Consider the following 24,451-nt stretch of genomic DNA (forward strand, 5'->3'; position numbering starts at 1 on the left):
AAATTATTTAACGGTACTTTCACGTACAACGAATAATTTAAATTATTAGTACAATATACAAGACATTCAAGATTTTTTTACAACTTGTTCACTTTTGATTAATAGAATGAACGTTGGTGATTTGTCTCTAAAAAATAAATTTACGTGTATTGTATGTAACAAATGATAAATAAAATATAAATATTTCCGTATTATACTTTCACATCTTAATAAATACTAGAAGTTCGTTTCAGTAGCCACATGCAAAATAAAAAATACAACATAGGTACATACATATACAAATATTCAAAAAGCAAAAATATTCGAGATTAATAATGGTGCATACGATCAAATCAAATCATACTTTTGGAAAAAAACTTGCAAACCCAATTGTTGTGCTGCTAATTATACAAATACTATTTATAGGTAAGTTTGCACGTGTCATTCTTCAATTCTTATGTACATCTGCAATTTTATTTGTTTAGTTTTTGCAACAAAATTTTGTTAAATATTAAATATAACGGCTATTGTATAGGGAAATGCAGATAATTAATCAGAAATTACTCATCATCTGCAGCAAAAAAGTTAAATTTGTTAAACCAAGTCCATGACTAAAACTATATTCAAATGGTACTCCAAGAGGTCTATAATAATGAAATAACTCAAATATTTACAGAATTTACAAATTTTGATGTCTGCTTCGAAAACAAATTCCTTAGAAGATCATTGGTAAAAATGGGCATTATTGGAATGGTACACGTAACACACTGTGACCCCATTCACACTAGTCAATTTAGTGGCGCAAGTGTCTTGACCAACATCAAAACATGCAAAATTTTCTTCTCATTAATCCGACATTACCTGGCATCTACAAACACAAGAGACTTGCGCAACTAAATTGCCTAGTGTGAAAGGGGTCTATATAGGTTTGGTAGCCCAAGGGGTCCCTAATGAGGAATCACTAGATAGATGAACTAATTTTTAGATTTGAGAAAATTGACTTTCAACAAAATATGATTTTTGAAAAATTCTTTAGAGGATCATTGGTAAAAATGGCTATTTTTGAAATGGTACACTAAACACACTAAATAGGTTTGGTAATCCAAGGGGTCCCTAAAGATGCACTAGTAGTGAGATAGCTGAACTAATTTTGGGATTTGAGGAAATTTAGTTTAAAAAAATATTATTTTGAAATATTCTTTAAAGGATCATTGGTAAAAATGGCCATTTTGGAATGGTACACGTATCACACAATATAGGTTTGGTAGTCCAAGGGGTCCCTCTTAATTACTATATCTATTAAATGCATCACAGTGCACTATAGGTCAAATGATATGTGCTAAATTAATAACGACTACAAAATCATGTTATTCAAACCAAAACCTGTAAGAATTTCATAAGTAAGAATAATTCTATTATAGAAAATGGAATTTAACCCACTAACGACCAAAAATTAACCCTTTTGCAACCATTAATGCAAACACAATACATTGTATTCATTCATTTATTTTAATTATACTAAAACATTTAGTAATTTCTTAAATCTAATTCATTTTCTAAATTTATATCAAAAAGGTCCTCTTCACATTCATTAATTTCATCGTCTTGGTGGCTAAGTTGAAATTCATCCATGGGTTCACTGCAACAAAGTAATTCAATTACTTCAGGTGGAAGTGTGAAACGTTTCCGCTTTTGTAAGCGCCAATTTAAAAATGATGTGGAAATTAATGGATCTGAAATATCAACAGCTTTATATTAAGTAGGAAATCATTGCATCTCAACAATTATTTCAGCAATATGCAGTAAAATATATTGCAACGAAACTTTGGCCTTTATCATTTTTCTTTTAAAATTTGAATAATTTATGTTCTTCAGTGATTTTCGGATTATGGACCGATAGCTATGAAATTAGGTCGTATGATTAATTTCTATATGAAAGTTTTTTCTGTTGAATTTTATATGTATACCAACATTTTTAAGAGATTTATGAACGTTAAAGTGATTTTCGGAAGCTGGTCTTATATGGGAGCTATGATTAATTATGGACCGAAAATTAGTTGACATGAATTCCGTATATATAAGACTTATTTGGAGCGAAATTTTTGTTGATACCTATTTAATTAAACATTTATGACGAACATTTATGGGGTCAACATTTTTTATGGCTTACGAGAAGTCAAAGTTTTAGATAAATTTTACCGTTTTGAGGTTATGTAGGAAAATGAGTTATTTTGAGATATAGCGACATATATATAAAGCAGCTTTACTTAAATACATTTATACTTACTTGTCTCTTTATTTTCCATTTTATACAAATTAATTATTACAAACACAATTCGAGAAACACGCTCTTAAAGTTGAGCAAGTACTACTGAAATTGCAAGCATATTTATAAAAATATTACATCTATTGACTTTGACGCATAGCTGTGTAACGGTGCTTGACATTTTAGTCAAACAAAAAACTGGAGTCTTTTATTTGAAGTGTTTCCAATTAAAAAACAACAAAAACAAATGTAAAACAGCACTTTGATTTTAACACTTTTGCACAGAAAAAGGTGTCATTTGACCTAATGTGCAGTGCACGGTTAACTCAAAAATGAGCTCTGTTACAAAATGTGGTTTGTTTCTCTAATAGTTAAATACGAATTTATCTTCACACACATAAACAAATTTACAATATTTTAGAGGTATATACCTAACTGGAGTTGAGATGAAAGTGAATTTGAGGGGTAATGGTAGAAAAACTTTGGGCCTTATTTTGTAAATCTGGCGCCTAGTAATAGTTTATATGGGATATAAAAACGAAACATCAAAAACTTTACAATGCAAATAAAAAATTACATCAACGCCAGAATATTTAAATCAGAAATATGTACATATCGCTCATTTGCTGCAACAACGTCATAATTCAAAAAAAGTCGTTTCGAGAAAAACGACATTGAATGTTTTATGACATTTTCTTACATAAATTTTCAACAAGTCATGCGATTTCTGAAATAAAACCTGATTTAAATAGTAGATACTAATATCTTTCTAATCTGTATTTAACCCAAATTTTTACTTGTCAAATATACGAGAAAACATGAATTTTCATTTTGTCGTTTACAACAAAAAAAAAAAAACACTTTCATACAAAAAATAATTTACTTTTTTTAAATGACGTTGTTGCAGCAAATGATATGTATAATTTGTAATGTTCTATAGTTTAAACAAAATGTAGATTTTTCGACCTTTCTAAAAAGACGAATTTTTTCGACCTTTCTAAAAAGACGAATTTTTTCGACTTTTCATCCTATTTTAATACTAAAAATATACATATGTTTGCTAGATTTGTTGATGAGAAAAATATTTTTATAAAATTTTTACAGCAAAATTAAAAGTCTTTTTCGACTTTTATCGCCTATTTGACATTTTTAGTTCATCGACTTTTCGAAATTTTTGGGATAACGTAATCGTTCGTTCGTCTTTTTTCCGACCAAAAAGATGATTAGATTTTTTTTCCAGCAAAATTCGATTGTTCGAACCATCGGTCACAATCAGTTTTCGAATTCGGGTGGTTTATCAAGTTACTGTATCAAGTTTTTCAATTTATTTTCTTATACATTAAGGATTTTCTATCAACAATTTTACGGCGTCGTGAAAAAATGTTTCTAAAGAGATAGCACTTGTAAACGAATATGTTCATAACTTACGTTCAAATCAATTCTGGCTGTACACTTTTAATATGTGCTTATGTATTGTGTGTGGCATATCCATTAATTGGACACTAATCATTTTTCGTTGAATTCGAAACGGATATGGAGTAGCCTCTATGACGCATCCTCTTATCAGTTGTGTAGTAGTTATATGAAAAATGGTTTGTTGATAAGGGTATTTCATATTTATTTAAGTTTAACTTAGTTTAAGTTCTTTCTTTGTAACAACTGAAATTCCAAGTTTATGCAACTTTAGTTAAAATATTTGTATATATTCTAATGATTAAACCAAATTAAACTATTTTTGGGAATAATATTAAGTATAAAGCCCATTACCATCCACATGATTATGACTTTACGGCAAAAATGTGTTCACATAGCTTTTGACTCGATTTGTTTGACTTCATATTTAATTTAAATACACACATTCTTACAAATTGGAAAAATTTTTCATAGTGGGCATTTACATGATTTTTTTTTATCTTTTTTTGTCTTTATTAAATCTTTCTTTTGAGAAATTTCCAATAAGTATTAAAATCTTAACCTAAACTAAAACATGATGACTTTAAGTCATGACTTGAAGCCTTAGGTTTTTTGTTCTGGCAAATTGTGACGGCAAACAAAAAGGCACGATTTCTGTTTTTCATGACTTTTTTTGATATTCTGCTTTTAGTTCTTTTCTGATTGGTTGTTGATGATGAAGATAACGATTATGATACTAAAAAAGGCTAACATGGTTGAAAAAGGCATCGTATAAATCCAATGGAATTTTCGTAGGGTTTTTTTTAAAAGAGAAACAAAGAAACCATGACTTTAAATCAACATGTAAATATCGCCATAGTCGGTACTGACTGCAAAATTGTAAGTTCTTCCTTTACTCAGGACCATGATAATCAAATTATATGTTCATAGGTTAGAAGTAGGCATTTATATTGCTCAGTCAATGAAGGAGCATATACACAACACGAATGTGAACAAAACTCATGCAGTTGAGAATAGTCTATGGTTCATTTGTTTAGAAAAAATATCATCAGATAAAAGAGTTAAATTAAACAATGTAGCAAAATAAAAAAATTCTTTAAAAACAAAAAATAACCCTTTTTTACTTCTCACTTGTGATATATGGGAAATTAAAACTGTTTTGTTTTCTTTGTTTAAAAAACTCCTAGCATGTGCACCATCAAGCAGTGCCTAGTAAGCACGGATATCAAAACTCACAGCATAGCCCGTGAAAGCACCGTGAGGGACACGACCTATAATGGTCAAAAGCGGGTCATGTGTGCCTCAATATCGAGCAATTTGTCAGATTAGATCATCTGAGTTGAGCAGATTCAAACAATTTACGCTGTATGAGTGATTTACAGCAGGATAGCGGTAAACCGAACAAAATATCGATGTGAGGCCTTTTTGGCAAGTTCATCTGCAATAGCATTGACAAGTACACCAGAGTGACCCGTAGAGTATCCAAACCCGAAACTGAAAACCGGTCAACCGGTATTTTTCATATTTGAAAACTCGACCGGCTTCGGTTTTCTTTAACTTTTCGGTTTTTTGACAAACCAGTTTTTGTAAGGCGTTTAACCGATTTTAATGAAATATATTTTCTAAAACTTATTTAAACAAATTTTTGAAAAACTTTGATACCATTTTTAAAAATATTGATTTATTTTATAGAAATTTACAATATTTCGTAAAATATATAAAATATTTACATAAAAATAGAGCATTAAGAATTAAAAAATGTAAAATTTCTGAGGATTTAGGTCACAACTCTTAACATATTTCTTATTAGCGTTCACAAAATTGAAATAGGATGGCAAAACAATAAGGATATTGCATACAAATCTAATTTCAACCGGTTAACCGGTTTTTTTAAAAAACAAAAACCGAATACGTTTTTTTAAAATACACACTTTTTCGGTTTAACCGGACAGCGGTTTTTTGAATTTGCCGGTTTTTTGGACACTCTAGTGACCCGGCACCCGGAATGACTCTAGGTTAGAATGTCTCGCCATCTCGTTAAGTGATACACGGCACTCATGTACCAATCTGGATGTTGAGTAGACACCAGAGAGGGACTTATTGTCAGTATAGATTCGTATATTCACACCAAATAACATATAGTACTTCATCCAGTGTACCGACCTTTTGATGGCTGAAATCTCAGCTTGAATTACACTACATTGAGTCCACTAGAAGCGCCCCACTGCCTAAGTGTACTAAGTAAAGTTTGAAGGTATTGTGATAATGTGTCGAGATGTTTCCCAGAAACGACTAAAGCAACAACATCAGCATAAGCGACAGTTTTACACTTCATGTAATCTAATTTCATGACTAGTCTATTAATGGCAAGATTCCACAGGAGTGGCGAAAGAATGCCTACCTTTGGATTGCCTTGTTTATGAGAATTGAGTTTTCAAAAGGCTAAGCGGAAGATTCCGCAATGTTACCCTCGGATAGAGGGTCACTGCCAGGGAAGTGAGCTTCCATCATAACTTCTAAGGTACATTTTCTGGTAGTAGTCCAGCGACTCGTCTCAGAGGATCCTTCCACGCTGCTACAGAAGGCTCTCCAGGATTTGCGCTTTGCGTCCCTTACCAAGTTCTTCAATTTATTCACAGAGGACTTATAAACAGATCAGTTGTCTATTTGCTTCTTTGAAAAGTTTTGGTCCATTTTCTAGTAAAACGAAAGATTAGTAAAAGGAAATTGATATAAAAGTGATGAGTGAATTTTACGATAGCGATTAACAATACTAACTGGGCTGTCATAAATATTGGGTTCTGAAAATGTCATGATGTGAGGGGATTATTAGGCATAGGGCATAAATTTTGTGAATTTCCACATGCCTCGATTCTAGTCAGTATAGTAGATAATTCTTCAAAGGTAAAAACTCTTTACACCAAGTTAAAAACTCTTTACACTAGCTTCCACTAAGCCACCCATATGATGCTGGTATAAATCTGCAAGTCAAACCCTCGTAACCAAAACTAGGACACATTCTGGCCTGACATTATTTTAGAAAAGTTCGAAAGTTCGCAAAGAAATTTCATGCGAAGCACCAACAAAATTTGTACTATTACACTATGAGACAAAAAACACTAAAGTAGAAATACCTGGATAGTAATACTATTTTTCTGATAGGCTTTATCGAGTACAATAAGAATATGTTTTTGAAATTTTCCAACTTTGAAGAAGATTTTACATAGTATTTTATAAAGGAACCGTACTATTTATGCATTGATTTAAAAAATAAGTTTATTTATGCGTAAAACGCAATATTGCTTTTAAAAATTCATTGGAAATTGACAAAGTTATTAAAGATTATACTAAAACAAAATTGTTGAAAAGATATTTCTAGGCATTTTACTTAGAAATGTTTGCTTAACCGCTTTCTTTTTAACTCGTTAGCATGATATAATTTTGCCTCCGCTGCACCTTAAGTTAGGTTATATGAAACAATTTGTTAAAAAGCTTGATATAAACAGCGAAGCTTTCTACTATCTTAAAACCTTCCATTATAATATTCAATGCGTAATATAGCCCAACCATCACTATCATTTCGCAAGGGGGGCTTACATATGACTGGTCTTTTAAGACTTTTTGTGGCTCGCCATAGTGAGTAATCCGATTGCTCGAACACTATACTTTTAGCTGGATAAATAAAACCCTACTGAAAACCACGCGATTTGCTGGCGTTTATGATAACTCAAAAATTTATGATAACTCAAAAAGGGTTAGTCCGATATTATTTAAATAAACTTTAGATTTACATAACCTTTAATCCATATATATATTGTGTTTTAATCGGCTCAGTAGTTTCGGAGTTATAATAACAAATTGAAGCAAATGAGATATCGCTCATAAAAATCGATGGATTCTTCTCGAATTTATTCACAATTAAGTGAATTCGCTCATTTTCACAAAATTTTATGTGCGAAACATCAAATTGTATCTATTGCGGAGATGTTAGCATATAAAAATTTATTGTATTCTTCAATTTATATTTTTGTTTACAAAGAAAAGTCAAAGAATGATTTGTTTGTCGTCTGTGGAGAAATGGCTTGCTAACAAATCATACGCACAAGTCACCCGTGTGTGGCCAGCTCTAGCATGCTATTTTGTTGTTGGGCAAGAGACTTACGCAACAAAATTGCCTAGTGTGAAAGAGGTCAAATAATTTATTTTAAAACTAGCTGACCCGACAGACGTTGTCCTGTCCAAATTAGAAAAAAGTTCTAATTTAAAAATATTTAAAAAGCGAAAAAAAGGATTTTTTAATGATAATAGGTCTGTTCATTTACTTTCCCACTAAATACTTGCAACGAGAGAATAAAATCAAAATTTACAAAATTACTCTCTTAAATTCTCAAAAATAGTAAAAAGTAAATGAACGCTTTTCCAGTAACAATAGTTTTATACACACAATTTTCTTATTTTATTCCTTTTAAAATGTAGAATACTCACATTTTCTTCAATTTAAATTTTTAAATTCTTTTTTTTACATTTTTTCACCACAAAAATAAATAAATAATAACACAAAACATATGAAATATAAGCTGCTAACAATTACGAGTTCAAAATAGGACTTGTAATAGTTTGCAACGAGAGAACAGTCTCTAAAATTTATACGCTCTTGATTTTTGCTCTACTTGAAAGTTTTTTGAATTAATGAACGCTTTTCCAGTAACAATTGTTACTAACTAGTAACAACTTTTAGTTGTTATACTTTATTTCGATTGCTTTGCAGTGATATCATAATTTCATTCATTGCAATGCTCTATGATACACGACATTTTTTTGTTGTTATCTGGCACGTAACCAAATAATGCTGATGGTGTTCCAACACGGGAAAAGGTGACATATGGAGCCATAGGGATCGGTGGTAGCAAAACGTCTTGTCCTTTGTACTTCCTTTAAGTATTGTTGCTTCGATGTCGATATGCATCAGGTTTTTTATCGTAAGTCGGGAGCCATTACAAATACGTGGTCCGATCAGACTTTCAGTTGGATGTGGTAATCCTGGTAATTCCAACGAGTTGGATAGTTGACAACATCTTCTTGGGAAGTAACAGAATCCACCGATTTGAATGTCATCATTAGACATATTCGACATCAATATCACTTTCAATCTTAAAATTCAATTCGTCGACATCAATGTTTTTCGCAACCAATATACCAATCATTATTTTTGTAATTTTGTGCAATGTTTGGATGGAAAATTAAATGTAGCCGTTTGAAATGTCAATCGGGATTTTTCGTTGCCAATGTCCAGCAATTGTTTGGAAAATACTTCTCCAGATTGATCGTTCTGCAGCTCGACACACATGTTCACAGTCAATTTGAGTTTCTTGACGTGTTTCCACAAAATGGACGACTTCAAACATGCATTAAGTTCATCGGTTTGCGTTGACCGTGGAATCACTGGCAATGTTTGCCGAAAAGCTTTAATTTTTTCGTAAATATTGCAACGTTTTGTTTAATGCCACCATGCCATCTTATACACCATTGTACACTCATCCTAAACGATCAGTTTGTTTGCTGCAAATCTATGGCCATCGCACTGTTCATGAAAATGTTGCATGTTGGATTTTCATTGATTTGCATATTCAATGGCAACTTAAGGCTTAATGAGCAGTTCGACCGAATTCCAACAACGTAGCTGCAATTCCTGAAGAAGCAAGTGCAATATCATTCTTCGAGCGCATCGTTGGAACGTTTGTTTGAACTGATTCCCTTAAGGCATCGCAATCATATAGTTTTTCGCATCACAACTCTTGATTAAATGCGTCGTGCATCGGACGATTGGGAGCTGTCATGCCTAACTCTGATAATACCTTTTTCGACATCATCAATCACATGTCCTCAATTAATATCAAAGACTCTTGAAAAATGTCAAAAAAACAATTAAATGTCTTTCATGAATGGCAAATGAAAAATGCGCCAAATTGCTTCCTTACTGCTAACATAGCCCATTTGAAGTTGATTGACTTCATCGTTGGAATTCTCCGCAATAACTCAGCCAAGTCACTGCCTTTGGTTACATATTTGCAGATGTATTTGATAAGTGGGCGTCTACAATTTTTTGCGAACAATTAAACAAAAAATTACCCAAATCCGTCCAGGCGTTCTGCGATTTTAGATATATCGAAAAAAGTGGGCGTCGTCAATTTTTGTTTTAGTGAAAACTTAAATTGTATTATTCCGATAAATGGCGTTGGAAATTTAGAATATATTCCATCGACGATGGATCATAAGGTCTATTTAGACATTCTAAAGAAAAATCTTACCGAAAGTTAACAAATTGGGCATTGAAGAGGATTATATATTCTAGCAAGACAACGGCTTTGGTAGTTGTTTAAAGTAAAAAACAATTGAAAACTTCTCCGCAGTCACCAGACCTAAATTCCGTAGAACATTTATGGGATTTGCTGGAGAGAGAAATACGAAACAATGTAATAACATCAAAGGAAATGATTCAAACAGTATTAATTGAGGAATGGAGATATATTAGTTCCAACTACACCGAAAAACTGATTTCATCAATGAAACAAGTAAGAAAGTATGGTCGGTCAAGCCCGACCGACCATATAATACCCTACACTAAGTAAATGAGCAAAAACATTTTTCTTTTAAAAATATCAATAATTTATATTCGTGAGTGATTTTCGGAAGTGGGCCTTATATGGGAGCTATGACCAATTATGGACCGATCACCTCGAAATTAAGTCGCGTGATTTATGTCTATATGAAAATCATTTATGTTGAATTTTGTGTGTATACCAAAATTTTTAAGAAATTTATGCACGTTAAAGTGATTTTCCGAAGCGGGTCTATATGAGAGCTATAAGTAATTATGGACCGATAATAACAAAATTTGGTGACATGAATTTTGTATATATAGAACTTATTTGGAGCGAATTTTGTGTAGATACATGTATAAATTAAGCATTTATGACCGATAAAGTCCAATTTCGGGATTACATTTGTATGGGGGCTAGGTGAAATAATGGACCGATTTCAGTCAGTTTCAATTGGGCCGATTATATGTACCAAATTTTATCAAAATATCTTCAAAATTGCGACCTGTACTCTGCGCACAAGGTTTACATGGACAGCCAGCCGACCAGCCAGCCAGACGGACATCGTTTAATCGACTCAGAAAGTGATTTTAAGTCGATCGGTATACTTTAAGGTGGGTGTTAGACTAATATTTGTGGGCGTTACAAACATCTGCACAAACGCATTATACCCTACCCACTATGATGGTGTAGGGTATAAAAACACCTTACTTGCCTACATGTGATATTGAATTTTTTATGAATTGAATTCTTATAAGTTTTGTTGATTCTTAAATATTCATTTTACAACGCAGTTGTGTTCTTAATTATATAAAAGTTCTATATAAAAAATTTCAAATGAGTAGCGTTTATTTTTATATCAAATATTAGAGTATACTTTTAATTTTCGTTCGCAGACTTATGCAGCCTAGTGTAGATTTTGAATTTTAGAAGATATTTTTTAAATTTTAGGAACATATTTTCCGGTTTTTACTGCTTATTTTAAGAGCATAAAACACTTTTTACTTCTTATTTATTTAAAAATGTAATAAGTATTTAATTTCTTTACTTTAAGGTTCTTCAAGTGCTATTAAATGTTTTAAATGTGCTGTGACAGTTGAAAAAATCTACTCATATGCCAAAAATGCGACAATTATTACGCCAATGTGCTCAAAATTTGATGAATCAGATGAATACATAGTTGATTGTCCCTACTCCACAATGTGTCTTAAAACAATATCAACATTACATCTTCAAAATGGTCAACAACAAGAAACATTTACACGTGGGTGTGCCCCGCAAAAGGATACAAAACAAGTAAGTGAAAACAAAATTATTCAAAATGACTCATAAATTGAGATATAAATGTACATATTAGGGTGGCTCCGTTTGTATTGCGGGAAAATAAAGAGTCGATGTTCCCAACTAAAATTAAAGTATAGATTGTTTCAGGAGCTCATTTCTTTAAATGTTTGTCCTGGTGGCACACAGTGCAGTGGTATAGAAAAAAGAGGGAAATAAATCTGTAACTTCTAAACCCTTAGTCCGATTTGATATACGCAAAGAAGAAGCGTTGTCGAGTTTAAGTTTTGAATTTTTACAGCATGGGCCACCTGGGGTGTAGCCAAGGATCCCCAAAGTAGGACACCTCGGGTATGTTCAATAATTAAAACGATCCTTTTTCTTTGTCTGTGTTCCGATTTCAAAAAAGTTACACATATGGAATCTCCTCGGAAGACAGACCAAGAAATAGGATCGTTTTAAAAATAGAACATACCCTAAGTGTCCTACTTTGGGCCCCTGGTAGTCCCATGCGTACAAAATTCAAAACCTAAACTCAACAACACTTCTTCCTTGTGCATGTCAAATCGGACTAAGGGTTTAGAAGTTATTATACAGATATGAATCAGCTCTGGTTTCAGTAACATGGCAAATATATATCACACTTGTTGCCTATTCAAAATTTAATTTTTTCAATCGCTCTGCAAACCACAACCATCAACGGTTCGATAATGGTCAACTCAGCAAACGGTCAACTCAGCAAACACTGCTGCTACAACAACAACAACAACGGTTCGATATTATTTTTTTGAGAACTGTCATTTGTTTCATATCTGTAATAATCTGTGTATAACACTTTATAATTTCATTGAGTTATAAAACAAACATTTCAGTTTAACAAAAATACTTGCAACATTCCACCAACACAAATTTAATGTTTTTGCCATTGCTAACTTTGGATTTTATTTCATGTTTCCTTTGAGAGAAATGTGAAAAATCATAAAAACCTTAAATACAAAAATTTTATGCTTGGATTCAGATCACCAAATACTAAATCTACGACAAAGATTTTGAGAAATGGTATATTCGAATGAATTAAATTTTTAGCTGGGAACATCAACAACTTTTTTTGGGCAACCCTAATATGGGTAATTAGGTTGTGTTTTTTTAGAGTTTCAAATTTCAAGGAGTGAGGATCGGATAGTTCTAAACTTGAAATAAACCCCCAACGTTTAAAATTTTAGTGAAATCGGATAAAACACATACAAAATATTCCCTATGTGGTAAGTCGTGCTCAGTATAACCCAGAACTTCATGCATCGCACTCCCAACAGATCATCCATATCCTCGGACATCTTACAAAAGTCTTGTTTGACACTATACCATTTACCAATTGATCAGTGACAGTATGTCCAAAAACGCAGATAAAATATATTCCCTATGTTGTAAACCATGCTCATTTTAACCCAGAACCTCATGCAGCGCACTCTCCACAGATTTACCCTTTAGGTAGACGTGATGAGCGTTGCTAATGAGATGAGTATCTATTAGAGTATTCATTCGACTAATGATCGTTCGATTAATCGAATAATTTCTTACGAACAATTTAAAAATGGCCATTTTCGAATAACGAATAATTCGAACAATTTTATGTCAATAATCGAATAAAACGAATAAATGTTCATAAATATTTATATTTATTAAATTGCTTAAAATTGTTCATAATTTCAAATTTAAATAAGTAATAATAATGACTCACAAAAATTGTATTGTTTCTGAAATTCGACAAATAACTAAAGACAAAGGGATTTTCGATCACTGTAGATGAGTGTTCCGATAGCTCCTTCTATAAATATATAAATATTACTGCAAGATGTTACAATTCTAAAAACAAATCTTTAAAAATTTTTAACTTAGGACTTGAACCAATGATAATAAAAGGTACGGAATAAAATATTTGTTATTTAGCTGGCGAAATATTAGAAGAATCGCAATTAATAATCAAAATTTTAACTTAGAATGTGATGGGGAATGTGATTTTGAAACGGTCGTCGAAAGTGATATTGAGGATGACATTTATAATGATTACATTGAAATAGATGAAGGCCATGATCTTAAAATATATGTATATAAGTGATGTTATTAACCGCGTACGTAAGTGTTGCAAAATATTTAATAAATCTAATGATAAACACAAATATTGCAAACTAACGTTTTGTTGCAAGAAAAGCATGGAGTTCGTCTTATACATGATTTTGAACATCGTTGAACATTTTTGTCTAACATGGTAATAAACTTTTTGCGTATTTGTAAATGCGTCATCATGCACTGTCTGACTTCAAATTAGCCACGTTCACTGACAAGATATCAAACTTCAAACTTTGGACAGATTCCCTTTATTGTGTAACTCCCCAAGACCACTTTATTAAGCAAAGATTCGGCAACGTTGAAAGAGCTTGATGTATAATACAATTTGTTATAAATAATTTAGAAATAGTGAATAATTAATTTACTAAAGAATTAGTTACTCAATTTAAAACCCGAATTAATGAACGACATAAAAAGTTCTTAATACGTTTATATTGTATAAACTTTATACTATAAAGCATAGCTCCAAAACGGAAACTAAAGGGTTTGCAAGTCAATTTTTTTTTGTAGATTGTTCGGGAGTTAATCTGATCAGAATATTTCTGTTGAAAATTTAATGATGGACTTTGTTTTCGAATGTTTTTTAACATTATCAATACTTGAATTGTTAACTTTAACGTTATTTTTTGTTTTTCTTTAACAATAAAATATTAAAAAACCGACATCAAAACTTCATTCTTTAATTTTTAAAAAAATTTAAATTATTCGAATAATTCGATTAATTTTAAAAGTGTGATCGAATTATTCGAACAAGTTAAAATCTCTTATTCGAATTATTCGTTTTATTCGAACAAGAGAAAAATCGAATAATTCGAATACACTAGTATCTATATTGCTTCTAAGATAAAGATCAATCAGTCGCTCAATAATCTTCAACAAAAAAGACGATAGGTTGATAGGTTTTTGACGGCATTAGGTATACAAATTATCTTTACCTCTCTTCACCTTCTAGACAGATACAGAAAAAATAACGTTTACGCCTGCCTGGATATTTCACCGGGCAAGATAGCTCAAAGCTCTCCTTTAGCAAATGTACCTTGCTATAAAAGGTACTCCAATTTGTCCGTCAAGGACCCTTAAGGGGTCAGGAATAAAAGTTCAACGAGAAGGTGATGCGGCTGTGGTCCGAGAAGGAACAGTCGTTTGCTACTCTCCAATCAACAGAGCTTTGCCCTGACGCTGAGGGGAGCTGTTAGCGGTTAGTTTGTTTAAGCACTAACTAACCACCCAGGCCCTGCTACCATTCACGATGGCCTTAAAAGAGCATATACCACGCCCCACCAAGCCCCTAACTAACAAGGAGCAAACCAAATCTAATGGAAGGACACGAAGAACATTTACATATGTCTTGATAGTAGGGCAGACAGCGACTGATATGACTACCGTTTCTATATATTGACAAAATGAGTAACCTTTGGTCGTATGACCTCTTGGGAATATGTGGCTCATTAACGGAGGAGATCAGAACTACAGAGTGCACATAAGCCCTCGCTTGGGTAATTATATTCTCATAAAATTAAAGTAAAAAATAGGTTGGACATTTTTATGACAAAAATCTCCAGTTTCAAAATTTTGAGGCCTTAATTATAATCAATTTTTAAATTTATCAATCGTTTATAAAACAAATGTATGGAAATGTTTTATATGTAAACGTTTTGGTTTTGATTATGGCGGTTAAAATTTTATTTAAATAAATTCCTAAAAAATAAAATTCTTTTTTGCGCAGTAATTGTCAAAAACTTAAAGCTGTTGTCAAAAAACTAACTCTTGCAACAACAAAATACATGCTAGTCAATGAATTTTGTTATTGTATCAAACATATGATTTGTTGTATTTTTGTTTGACAAAACGGAGTGTCTCGTCTCCATGTATAATTCTCAATGATGTTAACATTAACAGAGTTGGATTTTCATAGAGTTTCCAAAAAACCGAAGAATTTCAAAACCGCAGTTTCGGTTTTAAAAAATTTAAAACCGATCGTTTTCGGTTTATTTGAGAAGATAAAGGAAAGTTGGTATTTTTCTTTTAAGGTATTTATAGATGGCAATACTGAGTATTAACACTTTTCAAAATTAAAATATTATTGAAAGCATTCGGTTTGTCAAGAAATCGTTTAGAAAAAAACATTTATGTTTACATGATACTATTACAAATATTTTATTTCTTTGTTGGTTGATATTTTTCTGCAAACTTTATTTTTATTTTATATTTTCTTGACATTTTTGTTTGCTTTATTTGTATTTATAAATACATACCGATACATATGAAAATAAATAGTTTTTGAATTGTTTTAAACAAATTTTGAATACCGACCGTAAATCAAAAAAATCATTCGTATTTTTTGAAAATCTAATACAAATTTTGTTTAGACGATGAAATTATATTATGATACCTGAGTTTTTGACAAATATTAATACTCAGTATTGCCGTCTATAAATACCTTTAATAGTACTTTTTTAATATATTAAATTAGTTAGCTTATATACATTAATATACATTATGCTTCATAGTAAAGAAATAATCAAGAATGGTATTATGATACCAAAAATGGAGAACTAAATCAAACTAAGGAGTACTTTTTCGTTCTTCAAAATGGTACTTTTTGAATTTACTATAATATTGAATCTGGAATTCAATATTTTTGAATATATTTAATAATAATTCCTTTTTTTAATTTGTTAAATAAACAGTAATTTGAAGTTTGATTGTAAGGAAATACTCGTGCGATAAATATTTTAAATGTGTTTGTATCATTCTTTATTAACAGGATTCCTTTTGCCTAGCCTGCGAAAGTTAGCCTGATACATCATCTGAAGCAATTATTGTAATACAACTTAAAAAAATTTAAAGAAATCTTAAGATATTTTTACATCGATTTGTTTTTAGAGAAATTGGGTGAAAAAGTTTGTTTTTCATTTTTAAATTTTGGATTTTTCTACTTTTTTCAGTTAAACCGAACACGAAACTCTAGATTTTTATATCAAATGTAACAATAATCCAACCCGAACTCCACGAAATACGCAACAACAATTTCAAACATAAAAAAACACCCTAATAATGTACATTCCTGTAGAATGACAAACATACTATCTACATATGAGTGTAACTCGTTCAGCGCATGAATGATATGATGATTTACAAACATACATATAATTAAAACATTTTTTTATTCTTTCTTAATAATTTAAGGTCTTCAATAACGGACGATGGCATCAAGAGCATTCAGTGCAAGAAGTCTACGAAGAAGGCTGTGGTGATATTAAAGAAAATACAATTGCTGCCTCGTTAAAAACCCTCTGTTATTGCCGAGGAAACTTGTGCAATTCGTCAAAACAGATACTACTCAGTGTGAATACAATGACTGTGATAGCGTTAACAAGTGCTTTGCTATATTTATAAAACTATAACTTATCATACATATACTAGAAAATTTCAAAGTGTTTTTAGTTACTAGAGATGTTCGGTACTATCTATATCGTATATTTTTGAGTATATACCGATGGACATTTACTCGAATTTAAAGAAAAACAAATTATTTATAAATTTCTCTCCTTTTTATACTGATGGACATTTACTCGAATTTAAAGAAAAACTAATTATTTATATATTTTTATTACTATATATGAAACTATTGTGTTCTTTACAAAGACTTTCCTTAAATTTCTCTCCTTTTTATTCCGATGGACATTTACTCAAATTTAAAGAAACACAAATTATTTATATCTTTTTATTGCTATATATGAAACTATTGTGTTCTTTACAAAGACTTTCGTAATGTTTATCCGCCTTTTACAGTCTACTATATATTTTAGAAAAGTATTGTGATAATATGTAAATTTAAATCGTGGGCAAATAAAAGAACTATTATTTAAACACATGAAATTATTTTGTAAAATTAATTTTTCTTTTTGCATTCAGTAGATAATTAAAACATTCAAATTGGTTTTTGATAAATACAAATGATAATAACTTATAAAACATAGATATCATTTAGAATATGCGTTTAATTTTTACATACAGTGTCTCACATAAGTATACAAATTTGTTTATACTATGAATTGAAACGCTATTTTATACATGCTGACATTAAACATTTTTAAAATTCATTTCTTATATTAACTATACAATATAAAATAACAATTTAAAAAATTTTAAAAATCAGCTTTACACCAAAATTTTTGAACTTTTTGCAAACAAAAATTACCTCACAAAACTATACGAATTTTCAAGATTCTTCGTATTTGAACTGAATTTGAAAAGAATAACTCTGTCCAATAAATTGATACTTTTTGATTGGAACAGAATAGCGACCCTATAATTCTAAAAGGGCATGTTGAGTAGATAATTTTTTTAGAATAAACTTATAGTCCAGTTGGTCTTAATTTTTTTTACAGTGGGTCAAAGTTTTAATTTTTTGATCAAAGGGAGCATTAGACTAACTGAAAATTTTTTTGTAAGATAATGTCTGAGATATTTCTTATTGTCAGAATTATATTCTGGACTTTTATGGGGATAATTTTTGTGGAAAATCTTAACCCATTAGCTCCTCTCTTAGGGGTAATTTTGACAATTTTTCGAGAAATCCAAAAAAGTACTTTCAAAAGGGACATTTGAAGGTTAAAAATATTCTACGAAAATGTTTGCCGGAAAATTTCAGTGGGGGTCACCAAAGATACTGAGCAGAAATTCAAAATATAAATAGTCCTTAAGAAGATCTACAAAAAACATGCACACATATCGATGGCTTAATATAAAAAAGGCTTAACTCGATTTTTTGTTACTTTACAGGAGAAGGAAAAAAATTAATAAAATTCATCAAATTTTAGACACAAAAAAAGTTTAATAGCTATTTTTAATAAGAAGAGACATCACATGAGGAGTCATAGAACAAAAGGTACTTTTTCGCATTTTTTGAAAAATTGTTTTTTTTTGTATTTTTATAATATTTGGGTTGAAATCTTCTAGAAACAATCAAGTTATCAAAATTTTTTTAATTTTTTACTAAGTAAATGGGCTATAAAAAATGTGAGCTTAACAAAACGTACATCACTAGTACAAAACGAAAACTAAAAATTATTTAATTTCAATGTGTAGTTTGTTTATACATATATTAGATCAGGATCAAAAGCATTAATTTAAAATATTATCGTTAAAACAAACGCATAAAAAACATACTTTTTAATTTTGTTTTTAACAAAAGGTTCTTTTTCCGATATTAAAATTGTTTTATATCAAACATTCTTAACATTTAATGTGGTGACTTATGGCAGTTAGATGTATCTATTGATAAGTAAGAAACTTGTTATCATTTCCAGGTTCATGTAGTTTGTTAAGGGGTCGAAATAAATAAAACTCAATTTTCCAAAAATTTTAAATGAGCGAAAAAGTACCTTTTGTTCTGCGGCTTCTCACATTTTATTTCTTATTTAAAATTATTATTTTTTTATTTTAATGAAGTTATTTAATATAATTCTTCTTTCATTGAAATTTTTTAAAATAAAAAATTAGTTACGCCTTTTTTATATTAAGCCATCGATATGTAAGGTATCTCTTTTACCTCAAGAGATATTTAGGTTTATTTATTTATTATTTTAATTCTGCTCGATCTTCTTTTGGTTTTTTAGATATGGTGGGCTTATGGAGGGTAAAAATTGTTTTTAAAAACATCAGCTATATTTGCTATAAAATTATGGGAACAAATCCAGGAAGAGTTATTTGACATTGACAAGGACGTTTGCATAGAAATTTGTTGAATCCATGAGCCGCAGATGCAATGAGGTTGTGAAAAACAAAGGTAGAGCAATAATAATATTAATATAAGATAGTTTTTTAACAAACAATATAAAGATATGCCTCTAAAAGTTGAATCCTTTTACGCGTTTCTATTATTTTTTTCCAGTAAAAATATTTACTATTTACATTGTTAGTCATATAATGTATTAAAATATAAATGAAAATAGGAACGATTATATTTTTTCTTATGCTGTATGTCTGATAAACAAAACTTCATATCAATTTTTTTTAACAAAACTAGACTTGACTCAAGAATTATAGAAACATAGATTGCGCATTCAGTATGTAAAAAAATGTTCGTTCTGCGCATGTACGTCATATCAGCCTAGAACTTGAGAAAAATAAAAGCAAAACATAAAAAAAAAACATTTTTTAAATTTGTTTTTAGACGTCAATCATTTTATTTGCTGATGTGACGTAGCACATTGAACACCTGTTGATTTAAACCAAAAAAAACCTGCGCAATGCGTAATCTATATTTTTATAATTCTTGGACTTGACTAATATACTTACAAAGTTTGAAAAAAAGCATTCGTTTCTATTATTTTTTCTAACACTGTATATTGGCAATATTGATATCATTTAAAAACAATTTCAAGACTTTTCCTAAGACGTATAAGAAATTCGGATCGACAATGGATCAATTTCGGGGAAAATAAGTTGCCATAATATTAATTTTAATTATAGGTTTATTCCTCTTTAGCAATCTTCGCAATATTTTATCAGAAACAGACGTGGTCTGTGACGATTTTTCTTTAAAATTTCTCTTTACTCCCGCGTTGACAGCAGCTTTGGACGACCAAATCATATTGTTACGAAATTGTACTTGAATTCAAATATAACGATTTTAAGTCCCGGTCCACACTGTGAAACATTTGCTGCAAAACATTTTTAAATTCTCTTTTGAAACTGCATTCGTGTCCACACAGTGAAGTTTTTGCTTTTCAGTTTTTGACATTTCTGTACAGTACGAATACGAACGAATAAATGTGGATGACATACTCAACAAAAACTTCATGTACATGAAACAAAGTTCTCTTTTTCATTCCTCTTTCCCCTTTCATCAACAAACTTAAATGTTTTGCAGCAAATGTTTCACAGTGTGGACCGGGACTAAGGGCTGATTTAAAAGTAGCATAATGCTTTCAAATAACAGTGATGTAATAGCAAACTGTAACATATCTGTGGGCATTATTAAATAAAAGCTTTCAGTTGATTTGATCGTAAGTTGGCAACGCTGTATTCAGTTAAAGAACCATAGAGCCAAAAACCTAAGTCTGTTCTCAGAAACCTAATCCATGAGAATGTATTGCATGTATTTTGTTTTTGTATCACCCGTATGTGTGAAAAGAGAGTAATTTTTCCATATATATTACTCTCTCTTTCCGTTCTATGTGTTTATTCTATGTAAAGAACATTGTAGAAAGTACACCACAGATGGCGTATGTATTAGTAAGATCTAGAATATTCTAACTTTGACAGTTAAAGAGCAATCTAGAGTGCAGATTTTTTTTTTTTTTCATAATTTATTGTATCTTCATTATTTAATGAACTAACAATAAGTGGTTCAAATCTTATATCTAATATTATTATTTAATTAGTCCAGCCAGTGCCGGACGAAAAAAATTTTGTGTTCATGGTTGTTTTGGTTAAATTGGCATTCTTCCTTCTAGATTAGGTCTGCTGTGTCCCTCCTTCTTAATCGAGTGTGGCCACGGTTATCTAATATGTTGCGGGCCAGTGGGTTTGGGTGAACTTCAAGTTTTTTTAAATATTTTTGTACGTTTTTCGAGATTTCAGTTTTTACAATGGGCACGTTTAGATCTTTGTGTATATTCGCGTTTTTGATATACCAGGGGGCAACTGTGATCATTCTTAGAAACTTGTTTTGGCGTCAGTGTTATAAATAGTGGCAGAGGTTGCAGTCGTTAGGGAGTTTATCAGAGACGTTTTTCGAATAAATATCAACTGAGTGCCTTAAAGTGTGTTGTGTTTTTCAAGTAAATTCGTGTACATTATAAATTGTGTCTGTATTTCTGAGAATTTATAAACTATAGAATTTATAATGTATAAAACACATTGAGTGGCTATTTAATTCTGTTGTTGTTGTACATTTTGAATAAATAAAGAGTTGTTACAATTTTTAGGGCCATTATTACAACTTGCCGTTATAGTTAAAGGTAACTTTAACAATAGAAAAAGGTACCCTTAAAGGTAACTTTAACTATAACGACAAGTTGTAATAATGGCCCTTAAACTACTAAACGGCTTTTATTTGCAATCAAAAGTATCCGGTTTATTTAAAGGAAATAAACTAACGTTTTGAAAAGGTTAAAACGTAACAATATGAAATTTTTAATAGATTTTCGTTCTAGTATAAGATTTATAGCAGTTTATATTGCTGAGGTACACTAATCAAACATTTATGATACATAATTAATGAATTGAACTTTATTTTATGGATATAAAATACATATATGTTTTTTTGATGTGTCTGTTGAATTTTTTAAATTCCTTATGTAACTATTGTTAGATCATAAAATAATTAGGTTAAAGTTAAAAAAATAAAATTGTATACTTGTGAGAAACACTACTGTAGTGTTTCTCACAATAATTTGTATGGAAAAAAACGATTGTTCGAATTTTGAAGTTTGTGACTCTAGGTCTAAAAGATAAGTGCAGAAAATTTGAGCTAAATCGGACAACGATTTCGGGACGCACATCGAGGTCAAAGGTCAGATATATGCAAATTTTACTATTTTTATGAAATAAATTTGTGAAACTCATCACTTTCTGCACTATTATGCAAATTTTAAAGTTTTTGTAAAAATAATTACTTTTGCAATTGAATTCAAAAGACTCGAAATGCGTACGTAATTATCGTTCTAATTAGATATAAAAGACAAAAAATTTTAAAGTTATTAAAAATTCCCCAGACCATTAATGTGTCTCAGGCCACTTGAAGAAGTAATGTGGGAAAAAATTAACATATTTTGAGAAATATTAAAATAAAAGCTAATTTTTACTTAAACTATATACGTATTTACTTGTGTTTTTGTCTTTGTAGGATACCGTTAATAAACGGCAGTTTCAAATCTCCATTTTCAATTTTTTTAAAATTTTGTTAAACAAATTTCAGAATTTTTTTATCATCACATTGAGATTTGTATAGCCAAAAAATTAGTTTGGCTCAAATTTCCAGCACTTTACTTTTAAACCTAGTGTCAAAATATTCCACCCGGCACACTTTCAAATCTAAAAAAAATCGGCTGTCACCCTAATGTAAAGTTGTGGAATTATTTACAATTAAGTTTATCATCTGATGTTGCTTTCACTTTAGAAAAAACTTAAATTTATATACAAAAAAATTAACACAAAATATTATTTTTATTTATTAATTTACAATGTTAATCCATTCAATTTATTTATAACAAAAAATCTAATTTTATATAATTAAGTCATAAATTTAAATTTTATTAAAATTAAAATATATTGTAAATAGCTGTCCACTGGTCAGAAGTAACTTGACATCTCCTCGAACGATCTTTCACAGATCATTTTCATTTGAAGCTTTATTCACGGAAACTGACTTTATGATCCCTCATAGATCAGCCATGATACTTAAAAATATACATAAGCTGAGTATTTTATGCTATTGAAATGTCCATGATATGGATAATTACACAGAGGAACAAAATTAACATTTTGGTTTGGTGCCGCGGAAAATGCTTTTGATAAAACATGTATGGGACATTTCATAGTCAAAACTATCTTTAGTTTTTTTTGAGCAGCTCTTGTCTTTAAGATATCGTGGTTTTAATTTTTTTGGTTATTCTGTATTTTTTTCTCTTTTTGTTTGAATATTTCATAAATGGAGACTAAAATTAAAAATTCATTTTTGTACTGGTATTCTACAAAAAATTATCTTTTCTTTCAGATCAATTTTGTTTATCTAAATTTCAGGATATATTTGTGATATTGCAAGGATGTTGTAAATTAACTTTTTTCACTTTCGTCCTTACAAGTTTGACCTATGGTAAAAGGGTTCAAATTTTTTTCACTATATACAATAAAAACACATCAACAAACAAATTTATATAAAAAAATTGAAAATTCGCTGAAAATATACCAAACTATTCGACAAATAACTCAAAGTTTTACAATATTTTTCATATGTTTTTCGTATTAAAAAAATGTTTTACACCTGCAATATTATACATAAAATAAAGATTTATTCAAAAATGTTTTTTGTTTTTTGATAAATATAATTTCTCTTGTTATATTATTTCATTATGGCTAATAAGATGAGATGCTGTGTTAAAGATCCTAATATGTTTTCTTAAATTTATGGCGAAGATATATTAAAAGATCAGCGAAAACCAATTACATACACTTTTCTCCAATTGTATTTTGCTTACTTTGGTATTCAAATTCGCAACTTAGACAATTCCTGGATATATAATGTAGAAATAAATCGATATGTTTGTAAAAATAATTTTTTTTTTTATAAAATACTAGTGTTTTTAATAAAAATTTTAAGATATTTTCACCAAAAACGCTGTAAATCACGTAAATACAAAATTCGCAATATTTTAAATTCGCAATATATAAAAAATTTAGTCAAATGAAGTATTTAGTTAGATTTAAATGTGTATTAAGAAATAAGACTAATGACTACCTAAAAATTTATTTATAAAAAAAAAATATTTTTTTAGGATGTAAAATTTCGGGATATTTCTAAATATTTCATTAAATTTTTAACTAATTTTTCATTTTAATTAAAAAATATGTTCACTATAATACCTTGAATGTTTAGTGCTAAATTTTTATTTAAAATTTTCATAATGCACAATTTTATTAAAGATAAAGCTAAAAAAGTCAAATTTCAACTTTCCTGAAAGATCAGACAAATATGCCAAAACATCCATTACAATTATTATACTCAAAATAAGCATATGTTTACGCAGACCAGTGTCATGCTAAAAAATTTCAC

General features: G+C 30.0%; 1 protein-coding gene across 1 annotated transcript; it reads left to right on the top strand.

Annotated features, from left to right (window-relative positions):
- The first annotated feature begins 260 nt into the window (after positions 1 to 260).
- On the top strand, positions 261 to 17,547 carry LOC135949198 (uncharacterized). Its single transcript, XM_065498682.1, has 3 exons — positions 261 to 405; positions 11,312 to 11,553; positions 16,855 to 17,547. Exons 1-3 carry the CDS (start codon positions 315 to 317, stop codon positions 17,062 to 17,064), a joined length of 543 nt encoding a protein of 180 aa, XP_065354754.1. The 5' UTR covers positions 261 to 314; the 3' UTR covers positions 17,065 to 17,547.
- Positions 17,548 to 24,451: the final 6,904 nt, after the last annotated feature.

The sequence above is a fragment of the Calliphora vicina genome, chromosome 1, assembly GCF_958450345.1.
Source record: "Calliphora vicina chromosome 1, idCalVici1.1, whole genome shotgun sequence".
Lineage (NCBI taxonomy): Eukaryota > Metazoa > Arthropoda > Insecta > Diptera > Calliphoridae > Calliphora > Calliphora vicina.

What these genes read in the sequence shown, in the direction of transcription:
- LOC135949198 (XM_065498682.1), top strand. Translation starts at nt 315, where the DNA reads ATGGTGCATACGATCAAATCAAATCATACTTTTGGAAAAAAACTTGCA. An exon ending in TATACAAATACTATTTATAG is followed by an intron (nt 406 to 11,311) that starts GTAAGTTTGCAC and finishes CTTTACTTTAAG; the next exon opens with GTTCTTCAAGTGCTATTAAA. An exon ending in CGCAAAAGGATACAAAACAA is followed by an intron (nt 11,554 to 16,854) that starts GTAAGTGAAAAC and finishes TAATAATTTAAG; the next exon opens with GTCTTCAATAACGGACGATG.